General features: G+C 39.9%; 1 protein-coding gene across 1 annotated transcript in view; it reads right to left on the reverse strand.

Annotated features, from left to right (window-relative positions):
* Positions 1-12487, reverse strand: part of MSH4 (mutS homolog 4) — a 122997-nt gene that overhangs the window by 107261 nt on the left and 3249 nt on the right. Inside the window, exon 3 of the mRNA XM_056122899.1 lies at positions 4566-4745. Coding sequence (XP_055978874.1) covers positions 4566-4745 — 180 coding nt within the window. The remainder of the gene's footprint in view (positions 1-4565; positions 4746-12487) is intronic.

Raw genomic sequence — 12487 nt, forward strand, 5'->3', positions numbered from 1 at the left:
CCTAGTGTTAAACTTTCTTAGACAGCAGGCAAATCTGTAGTCTCTAATGTAGCATAATCAGTTTCACCTTCTCCTTATATACCTTAGTGTTGGAAATGAATCCCCAAAGAGATCTATCTGCAGCATGACTAACCTCTTGGGAATGTCACTAAGTGCTAGGATGCTTTAAAGAGTTTATTCATATAGGGGCTGGAGCAATAGCACAGCGGGTAGGGAGTTTGCCTTGCACACAGCCAACCCGGGTTCGATTCCCAGTATCCCATGCGGTCCCTCGAGCACTGTCAAGAGTAATTCCTGAGTGCAGAGCAAGGAGTAACCCCTGAGCATCACTGGGTGTGACCCCAAAAGCAAAAAAAAAAAAGGTTATTCGTGTAGCCTGTGGTCACTCTTTTATTAAAATTTAATAATTGGGGTTTTTTTGGTGAAGCAAGAAAGTTTTTATTAAAACTTATTTAGAAAGATGTGAGGGGAGAAAAAGGAAAAATTACATGTGCAAGAGAGAATGCAAGTTTGGCCATAGTGGAAATAAGCAAGCAAAGAAACACAGACTTATTTGTCTGTGAAATATGTGTTCAAGGGAAAACATGGGATTGAAGAACAAGATGAAGTTTAGTAATTCTTTACCTTATCTTATTAAAACTATCCTGTTTGAATCATTATGTGATTCTATCTTCAGGTTGGAATTAGATAACTAGTCTCCGCCATCATAGAGTTTATAGTTTAGCAGAGGGAGAGAATTAAAATAGCAACATTATTGGCAAAAAGCAAAGTAGGAACACATAAACAGAGACTATCCTAGACTTACAGAATCACAGAAGTCTTTCTGAAAGATGTAACAACTAAGCATTGACCTGAGGAATAAATATAACACACTACAAAAAAAGGGGGCGTGGGGGGAAGGAGACTTCTAAGCCAGCATTCTTCAAACTCTTTACAGCTGTGGACTGGCACCTGTCCTAAATTCCAGTTCATGAACTCGATAGTTATAGCCAAGACAACAGATTAATAGTTTTCAACCTTTGTCTCCTGTGGACCAGCACTGGTCTGTGGACCAGCAGTTGAAGAAAACTATTCTCAGCAAAGGAAATTACATGCACAAAGGCCTAATGGTACAGGGAGAGTAGCATGTTCAAGTCTTAGGGAGTAAAAATAGTTCAAGGGCCATAGTGATAGTACAGTGAGCAGGGCATTTGCCTTGCATGAGGCTAACTCATTCAATTTTTAGCATCCCATATGGATCCTTGAGCATCGCTCTTTAGTGATTCCAGAGCAGAGAGCCAGGAGAAAGCCCTGAGCACTGCCAAGTGTGTCTGAAAAGAAAAAATTCATAAAAGTTAAAATGTGGGGCTGGAGCGACAGTACAGTACGGAAGGTGTTTGCTTTGCACGTGGCAAACCCCGAATCAATCCCGGGAATCCCGTATGATCCCCCAAGCACTGCCAGGAATGATTACTGAGTGCAGAGTCAGGAGTAACCCCTAAGCATCGCCGGCTATGACCCTCTCCCCTCAAAAAATGTAGAATACAAGTGAGAAAATAGTCTGAGGAGATGCTGGAAAAAAACTGACAAGAGCTGTATCATGCGGTCCCTTATTAACAATGTCAAGATATTTAAGTTTGTCCTCAAAAGCAATGGGGGGGGCCAAAAATTATTAGAATTAAAACACATCAAGGGTGGCTCTTATGGACTAAACAGTGCCCTCCAAACATAAATTCTTATGCTGAAAATCAAATCTCCAGCATTCCAGAATGTGACTCTATTAGGACACAGACCTTTAATGAGGTAATTAAAGAGGTCACTAGGGTGGGCCCCAAACCACAATTAGAGGAATCCTTACAAAAACAGATTAGGACATCTTCAATTTAAGAGATGCAAGAGATCTAAGAGATAGATGACCACCTGCAATTCAAAGGAACGAGGGATCCAAATGCAGCATTTTGCTGATACCCTGATGACAGACTTCTAAGACTTCAGAACTGTAAGAAAATAAATTCTGTTGACAAAGTCTATGGTACTTTGTTATAAGAGCCATAGCAAGCCAAAAAAGTCTGACTATAAAAACTAAGAAGTAGGGTCAAGAAAGACAGCACAGAGGTAAGGTGCTTGCTGACCACAGTTCAATATCTGGCACTGCATATGGCTCTTCTAGCACCACTCAGGAGTGATCTCTGAGCACAGAGCCAGGGTAATCCCTTAGCACAACCAGGAGTGGCCCAGTCTCCCCATGCACCCAGAAGAGAAAAAAAAGGTGGGAGGGAGAGAAGGAAGGAAGGAAGGAAGGAAGGAAGGAAGGAAGGAAGGAAGGAAGGAAGGAAGGAAGGAAATGTTGCTACATTAGCAGCAGACAATATTAACTTTTAGTCAAAAAGGATATCTGGTGATGAAAATTATTTCATAATAAGATATATAACATGAAAATCTCTCCTCCCTCTGTCTGTCTCTGTCTGTCTCTGTCTCTGTCTCTGTCTCTGTCTCTGTCTCTCTCTCTCTCTCTCTCATTTTGGGCTCCCCTGCTGCTGAAAAGGGATTACTCCTGGCTCTGCACTCAGGGATCACTCTGGAGGGGACTATATAGGATACAGGAGATTAATCTCAATTCAACCACATGCAAGGCAAGTGCATTACCCCACATTACTATTTCCCTGGTCACACAATACTAAATTTTTGTGTTCCACTAAAATAACCAAAATATGCTAACAGGTTCATAGGGGCATTGCTCATTGGTAGACTGCCTGTGTTGCATGGGTGAAGGTACAAGTTGAAATATCAGTACTACCCCACATTGCCAAGTGTGAGCCCCAGTATTATCATTTTGATCTCAGAATACTACACCTCATTATAGATAAGCACTGCACCCTACATGAGACCACTGGCAAGTCTAACAATAAAAGGTGTGAGCCTCAAAACACCCCAAATAAATAGCCAAAGCCACACTGAGAATTAAGAAATTGCGACGTATCACTGCACATGACTTGAAATGATACTAAATTGGTAAGTTATTTTGTTGTTGTATTTCAGCCTATTAAAGAGATTTTTTTGAAAATTTCTACAAATTCATTAAAATAAACCTAAATAGAATGGACAAAGATCACAAACAAAAGTAAAAGATATAAAGGCAAAAAGTAAGCAAAAATACAATCAACTTTGGAACCAAAATGATAGTAAATTGGGCAGGATATTGCCTTGCATACAGCCGACCTGGGTTCAATCCCCAGTACCCCGTATGGACACATGTGTACTATCAGGAATGAAATATGAGCACAGTTCCAGGAGTAAGCCCTGAGCAACACCAGGTACGGCCCCAAATATATATATATATGTATATGTATATGTATATGTATATGTATATGTATATGTATATGTATATGTATATGTATATGTATATGTATACACACACATATATATACATATATATATATGGGCTGGAGCGATAGCACAACAGATAGGGTGTGTGCCTTGCATGCAGCCGACCTGGGTTTGATTCTCTCTCCCTCTCCGAGAGCCCGCAAGCTAACAAGAGTATTCTGCCCACATGGCAGAGCTTGGCAAGCTACCTGTGGTGTATTCAATATGCCAAAAACAGTAACAACAAGTCTAACAATGGAGACATTACTGGTTCCCGCTCAAACATATCCATGAACAACAGGAGGACAGTGCTACAGTGTTATACATACACACACACACACACACACACACACACACACACATATATATCGGAGAGCCCAACAAGCTACCGAGAGTATATCACCCATACGGCAAAGCCTGGCAAGTTCCCCGTGACATTCAATATGCCAAAAAAACAGTAACAAGTCCCACAATTTGTTGTGAGGCATTACTGTGCCCGCTCGAGCAAACTGAGGAACAACGGGAGGACAGTGACAGTATACATATATATATATGTATATATATATGATTGTATATGTACATATATGTATGTATATGTTTGTATATAATTAACCTCACTAGTAACCAAGAAAATAAAAATTTATGCTTTAAGATGTCTGGCAAAAACAAATATGAAAAGATTATAAATCAACTAGAACGCTTATGCAATCTGTTTCATTAAGGTACACTGGTGAAACACTTTGAAAAAACAATTTTTTCTTATTTTATGAAAGTATACATTCCCACAGCCTATAAGTCATGAAATTCTATTATGTGTACATTAGAAAAATCTCACACATAAAAAATCTATTTCACCAATTTCCTCAAGTGCATTAACAGAAGAATTAAAACTCAAGTACTAAAAAAAAAAATCACCATCAGTATTATCAGGATTTTCTTCTTAATTTTAAAAACATCATATATATTAGAGAGGAATTCCTCTTGTGCTGTTTGCTAATATTTCAAATAAAGTAAACCTGCAGTTATTAATAAAACAAAATCAGAAATTATGTAATCTTATCAATCTAGCCTGAAATAATGTGAATTATGTGCAAAACTTTTAGAGTTGCATAAGACTGGGGCTTAATGGTAAGGTACATGCTTCTTACCCTCAGTTTAATGCTCAGACAACATACAAAAAAGTTTTAAAAGGTCATCTCAATCAAGATTACACATTTTACCTGAATATCCCACTTGTGGTGTCCAACCTCTAATACCCGATCTCTGAGGATTTCCAGCAGACATTGGTGTTTTTAAGTTTTGTGGATAATTATCTCGTGCAGAAGATGAGCTTGTACCAAGAGCAAAATTGGATGCAAATGTTTTTTCTGCAAAAGTTCTTTTCTTCCCAGAGTATGAACCTAAGTTGAAAAAATTTGATATCAGCCATTAAAGATTCAGAATTATGTAATGATGATTCCTTCCCATAATTTATATTTTGTCTACTTTCTCTAGATCTTCATAAAATGACTTTTATAAATTATTTTTACAACAGTGCCAGTATTGTTTTTAATAACCAAAATGCCAAGATTCCTCCACCACTACCTACTTTTAGAATCCTTACAGCACAGTTCTATTAACCAATATCAGATGAAGTTTTAAAATATAACAAAGTATTAAAAATTCAATGACATTATAATTTTTCTCTAAAGTATAAGAAAAAAGTTATTGTTAATATAGTAAAATTAGATTTTCTTCTACAGAGTCTGTCTATAGCAACTACTCCTACTAAAATTACAAATTATATTTTAATCTTTAAATATACAGATGTTACTTTTGTACAGCAATCATAAGACCTCTCTTTTCCTCTTTTATTTTTTGTTTCTTAGATCACACCCAGTGGTGATCAGGGCTTACTCGTGACTTTATGTTCAGGAACAATTCTTTGCAGAGCTGGGGGACTAAATATGGTGTCTCTTAATAAACTCCCTTATTAAGAGAGTTTCATATTCCCTGGAATAAATTCCTTATTTATGTACGTACATATTGATACAAGATCAGAACTATTTTACAGAGCTACTATTAAAATTTAAACAATGTAAATAGCCACGCATAGTGTATTGACTCATACAAGTTCTTTAAAATATCCCTCTGAAGACCAGAGAGATAACTCAAAAGGCTGAATGCAAGCTTTACAAATTTTATTTATTTGCTATTTTGGGTCACACCCAGCAATGCTCAGGGGTTACTCCTGGCTTTGCACTCAGGAATTACTCCTGGCGGTGCTTGGGGGACCATATGGGATGCCGGGGATCAAACCCGGGTTGGCCGCATGCAAGGCAAATGCCCTACCTGCTGTGTTATCGCTCCGGCCCCTGTAGCACTGTCCTCCCGTTGTTCATCAATTTGCTTGAGTGGGCCCAGTAACGTCTCCATTTTGAGACTTGTTGTTACTGTGTTTGGCATACTGAATACATCACGGATAGCTTGCCGGGCTTTGCCGCACAGGCTTTGCCTCGGTAGCTTGCAGGGCTCTCTGAGAGGGGCGGAGGAATAGAACCCAGCTCAGCCAAGCAAACGCCCTACTGCTGTGCTATCGCTCCGGCCCCTGAATGCAAGCTTTAAATGGAGGAGGCCCATAGTTTCCAGAGCACCATGCCAGGAGTAGTACCAGGATACCACTTGGTGAGAAAGTTAAAAACAAAAAAAGAAGCAGAAAAAAAAAATTCACAGCTCTGCTAGGTATAGTCCTGGAGATCCCTGATGACTGTTCAGGTAACCCTAATGGCCCCCAACACCATTTGTACCAAATACTGAACCACCTGACCCAGTTGCCCAAGAATCAGCTAGAGTTCCCCTGATTCAGGATGGATAGATTATAGATAGATAGATAGATAGATAGATAGATAGATAGATAGATAGACAGACAGACAGGGTCAAAATATATAGTTTACATACATAAGTATATAAACAAATATATCTGATTTTTACACCATAACAACTTTCAATCTTGATATGTAAATCACTTACTTTTAGTTTCCTTGCCAGATCTTCTCACTGTTTCATAGTCATTGGCTTCCCAGGGTTTTATTTTTCTCTTCTCTCACAAATCAACATTATATATTTTCTCTGGGCATCTCATATTATCTTGCTTTTTACTGATATCTATTTTTCTGACAACTCTCAAATCTTTCAATATATTTCTAACTCCATAAATCATGAGTTGGTAAACTTTGTAAGGGGCCAGATGTAAATATTTTAGTCTTTGTGGGTCATATGATCTGTCAAAATTACTCACCTCTGACACTATAATAAAAAAGCAGCCACAGACATGATAAATTAAAAAGCAGAGCTCAGAGCCAGAGCAACAGTATAGTGGGTAGGGAGTTTGCCTTATACACAACCAAACTAGGTTCATCCCAGCATCCTGTATGGTTCTCCAATTCCTGCCAGAGATCAGGAGTAATCTCTGAAAACTTAGAGATGTGACCCCCCAAAAAAATAACCAAAAAAAGCATAGTTGTGTTTCTATAAAACTTTATTTCAATTATATAAAAGCTGAACTTCATATAATTTTTGTCATAAAGTATTATTCTCCTTCACTCTTTTGATCTATACTGTTCAATAAAGTGACTTTGTTCCAGTAACCCTTCAACAAAAGTTCAGGTTGCATTCCTCTCAAATTTCTCTTCCCAATTATATTACTTCACTTCAAAATGCTTCAAAGATCTCTAAGTTATCTTTTAAAACATTTTGACCATTAGTCAAGTATTTTTAAAGAGATTTTACTGTTTGACTGGTTACTTTTAAGATCACACCCAGACGTGCTCAGGACTTATTCCTGCCTCTGTGCTCAGATCACTCCAGACAGTGCTTAGAGGACTAAATGCGATGCCAGGGATCAGACTGGGTCAGCTGTGTGCAAGTACCTTACCCCCTGGACAATCCCTTCAGGTCCTACTTATTGATTTTTAATTCTGTCTTTCCTACTGAATCACAAAGACTGTCATTGTTAGCTCCTAACCAATAGAGACCAATGAAAAATCTATTCTGCAGAATAATTGTGAAGATTAGAGATATTTCTGCCTAGTAAGAAACCAGAATAAGCTCATTAATTACTGTTGTCAAAACTGGGTTGACAAAGATTTTTCCTGAAGGTGATGACAGCATATACAAGCATCTATGCACAGTTGTATTGAATCCTGAGTTCTAAATAATTGCTCACAATAGAGGAGGATTATATGGGAAAAATTAAGATGCTTATTACCTTAAAGGAACGAGATGATGGGCTATAAAGTATGGTAAATATTAGTAGGAAATGGAGGCTGTAGCTAGACAGTAGACCACTTGTCTTGCAAGTATGAAGTCAGTGGAGTCACTAATCAGTACCCTGATAGCACCACCCCACATTTTGAGTAGAATTCCAGAGTGCTGTCTCCACTGCACAAGTAAAGCATATAATCTCTGGTGACTCTCACAACAACAGAGTGTCCTGCAGAGTCTCCTACCCCCGCATCTGGCTGTCCTCACCAGGGCCCCTTGCAGGGGGGCGGGTTGAGTTTCCCTCCCCGCCCCGAGCAGAGTTCCGGCAGCTGAGACCTCCAGAACCAGCCACAACCATGCTGAGACCACTCTCCGCAGGCATGAAGGTACCGGAAGAGGAACAAAGGCATGTGGGTCCCAGGGCTGAGATCTCCAAGCCTGCTCGGATCGGGGCTGAGCATCCTCCACCCAGATCCTCCATCTTCCAGTAGGCAGAGGTCACACCCACCAACTGGCACCCTGGCGCCGTGTAAACCCATCAACGGCCAAGACCCAGAGACTATAAAACCCAGCTCCCAGAAGTTGACATTTTATTATCTCATTCTTGCTTTGGACAACCTGGCAGACTACCAAAAGTAACCTGTCCATACAGCTGAGTCTGGCAAACTCCCTGTGGCGTACCCAATATTCCAAATACCAGTAACAATGATGGGTCTCATTCTCCTAACCCTGAAAGAGCCTTGAATATGGCACTTTTTAAAATCTCAGGGTTAGGACGAAGGAGCGTCACTGGTGCCTGCTCGAGGGAATCGACGAACAACAAGATGATCATGATCATGATCGTGATCGTGACTCTCACAACCAAAAGCCATGTAAAAAACTGGGGAGATGACTCAATTGGTAGAACACATACCTAGTGTGTGAGAGGCCCTACTGTATGGTCCTGATAGGCCCCCAAAATTTTTCAGGTCCTCACCACAGAGCTATCCACCACCCAATCTCCCTGGGCATGGTCCCAAATATGAACAACACAAACCCCAGTTAAAACGTGGTGGTGGGAGGGAGTTGTTGGGGGTTGTTTAGTCTGTTTGTTTTTTAAGTGACAGAAGGGGCTAGAGTGATCATACAGCCTTGCTTTGCACAAGGCTAACCTGTGTCTGATCCCCAGCACCTAATATGGTTTTCCTGGCTCTACCAGAAGTGACTCCCGAGTGCAGAGCCAAGAGTAAGCCCTAAAGACAGCTGGGTTTACCCAACGCCCTGCCCCTCCAAAAAAAAAAAAAAAAAGTCCATAGGAGATAAGGCTATAAAGGTTGGAAGCAGATCCCAACTGGCCTCAGAAGTTTGATCTTTAACCTATAGATAAAGATCTTTTTAGAAAAAAAAAACACTGTGGTTTAGGGGGCAGAGTGATAGTACAATGTGTAGGGCATTTCCCTTGCACACAGCCTACCCAGGTTCTATCCCCAGCATCCCATATGGTTCCTGGAGCACCATCAGGAGTAATTCTTGTGTGTACTCCCAGAAGTAACCCCTAAGTGTCGCTGGGTGTGATTTTCTACACCCACTACCCTCCCCAAAAGTCCTGTGGTTTACAAAACTACTGCTGGTATGTTTTCATACATAACACTTCCAACACTACACCTACCATCAGTGTCTACTTCCCTCCACCATCATCGTAGTGTCTCCCCATCCACTACCCCTTCTCCTCTGTGTGAGCTTCCTACTGGAAAACAGGTCTGTTTTTGTTTCCTTTGTGAATCTTCTACTCCCTTACCAGGTTTCTTAATATCCCACATATGAGAGAGGTCATTCTGTGATTTTCCACTCTCCAACTTTGCTCAATTCAGAAAGATATTCTCCAGGTTCATTCATAGTGACAAATGGCATGATTTCATCTTTTCTTTTATCTTAGTATTCTTTTATGTATATTGACCTGTTAGTTCCTTAATTCAGCCCTCTATTCTTAGACATTTGGGCTGTTTCCAGATTTTTGTTATTGTGGATAGTTCTGCAATAAATATTGGGGTTAAAATGCATTTTATGAATAGAGTTTTAGGGCCCTTGGAGTAGATGCCAAGAAGAATCTTACCGGGACACCTCAGATGGAGGTCTGCCCTCTCTACCAGCTCCAGACGAAACCCCAATGGCCACGAGCTTCCAGAAACAAAACCCAGGTATGCGGGTTCAAGGACTAAGACTCAAGGTCACAAGGCGGCAGTGAAAATGGCTCCATTCCTGTCTCCCCGCCTGCTTGGGGTCCTGGCTGTCATGCCCACAATCTGCCTCCAGGTGTCATCTCAGCGCATCAACGGTCTTGATTCAGAGACTCCCAAATGAATCTCAAAATGCATTAGCTGCCTACAGAGATGTCTCTGGACCCCAACCATTTACAATTTTAGAATCCAGAAGTGCACAGCTACTTTTGTGGCCACATGATTTCTCATGATATTCATAATAAGCAATAGAAACAAATTATCTAGCATCTGCCTCTGGCAAGCAGACTTGAATGGTAGTGGGAGAATTAGAAATAATGGTGGCGGGAAGGTGTAATGGTGGTTGGATTGGTATTGAAATATTAAATGTAATCAATTAATATGAACTTTATGAAAATAAAATTTAAAAAAAGCAGCAGCAGAATCTCTGGGTCATGTGGAAGCTCAATTCCCAGTTTTTCAAGAAATGTCCATTTTGTTTCCCCAAAAGGCTGGACCAATCAATATTCCCACCAGCAGTGAATGAGGGTGCCTTTTCCACATCCACACAAATACTGATTGATTTTGCTCTTTTTGAAGTGTGCTAGTCTCACTGATGTAAGATAATATCTCACTGATGTTATGATTTGCATTTCCCTGACGGTAAGTAGTGCAGGGTATTTTTTCATATACTCTTTGGTCACCTGTATATCTTCTGTGGAAAGTTTATGTTTATCCTCCCCAATATTTGATTTTGCCCTTTCTTTTTTTCTTATAAAGTGCTACCAGAGATTTATATATCTTGGGTATAAACCCTTCATAAAATGAGTGACAGGCAAATATTTTCTCCAAGTTTGTGGGTCTGTGAGTTTTATTTTTTATTCTGATCACTGTTTCTTTTGCAGTGGAAAAGCTTCTTAGTTTGATATAGTCTCATCTGTTTATCTTTGCTTCTGTTCACTTAGCCAAAGGCATTGAATCATTGAAGAAACGTCTAGATTCAATGTCATGAAGTGTTCTACCTATATTTTTCTCAGTAAACATCATTTATGTATTCAGGTCCGGATACTAAGGTCTTTAATCCACTTTAAGTTGACTATTTTGTTGTTGTTGCTGTTGTTTTTTGTTTTGTTTGGGGGCCACACTCAGCCATGCTCAGGGGTTACTCAGGGCTCTGCATGCAGGAATAACTTCTGACAAGTGATTGTGACTCCTGGAAAGGGCCTTACCACTGTACTATCTTTCCAGTCCCTGGGGAAAAAAAACTGGCATTTTTGCACGGCAGTAGAAAGGTGTCAGAGTTCATTTATTTGCATGTGGTTAACAGTTTTCCCAGCAGTATTTGTTGAAGAGCCTTTCTTTGCTCCACTTCGCAATTTTTTCCACCTTTGAAAAGACTAATTGTATATCTGTCACATACTAACTGTATTTTCCATATACCTGAAGATCTGTCTTTGGATTCATCTATTTCACTGTTCTAAGAGCCTGTCATTATACCACTTGATTTTTATAACTTTATAGTATAGCTAGAAGTTGGGGAAAGTGAACATTCCCATTCCTTTCCCTGTCCCCAGAATTGCTTTGGCTATTCAGAGGGACTTATTACTCCATATAAATTCCATCAGTATTCGAACTATGTCTTTAAAAAACTGCAATGGGGATTTTTATACGGATTGCATTCAGTCTATATAATGCTCTGGGCTAGACTGCCATTTTGACAATATTGATCCTTCCCATCCATAAACACGGGTTGTGTTTTTATTTCCTAAGTCCTCTTTTATTTCTTTTACTAGTATTTTATAGTTTTCTTTGTATAAGTATTCTAGCCCTCTTCTTGTTAAATTGACTCCTAGATACATGATTTTCTGAGGCAGAATTGTGAAAGGGAATTAAAATTTTTTTTCTCTCATCTAGTCCATTATTGCATATAGAAAAGCCATGGGCACTGGAGCTATAGTACAGTGGGTAGAGGATTTGCCTTACATGTGGCTGACTGAGACTCATTTCCAAGCATTCCATATGGCCCCCAGCACCAATAAGAGTAATTCCTGAATGCAGAGTCAGAAGTAACCCTTGAGCACTGCCGTGTGTGGCCTCAAACCACTCCCTCTCAAACAATAAAAGAACTGCCATGGGTGTATATGTTTTAGTTTTGTAACTTGCAACTATACTGTAGCCTTTTGTTGTTATTGTTGTTTTATAGTCTTTAGGGTTTTCTATAGATAGTGTCATGTTCAGAGTCACTAATTTATATTAAGTGCTAATCTTAATTTTCTATGACTCTGACAAGACTATAAATTTTATTGGAGGTGGGGGGGGCTGTTTTGCATGGCAGTAGGTGTCATCATAAACTTTGAAGAAGGGATACTTAGGAAGTCTGTTCAAAGTTAACATGACAACTAACCCAAACAACAAAAACAAACACTGTCCTCCCGTTGTTCATCGATTTTGCTCGAGTGGGCCCAGTAACGTCTCCATTTTGAGACTTCTTGTTACTGTGTTTGGCATACGAATATAAATAATAGGGCTGGAGCTATAGCACAGCGGGTAGGGCATTTGCCTTGCACGCATCCGATCCAGGTTCGATTCCCAGCATCCCATATGGTCCCCTGAGCACCATCAGGGGTAATTCCTGAATGCAGAGCCAGGTGTAATCCCTGTGCATCACCGGGTGTGACCCCAAAAAGCAAAAATTAATAATGCTG

Source organism: Sorex fumeus, unplaced genomic scaffold (assembly GCF_029834395.1).
Source record: "Sorex fumeus unplaced genomic scaffold, SorFum_2.1 ptg000047l, whole genome shotgun sequence".
Classification (NCBI taxonomy): Eukaryota; Metazoa; Chordata; class Mammalia; order Eulipotyphla; family Soricidae; genus Sorex; species Sorex fumeus.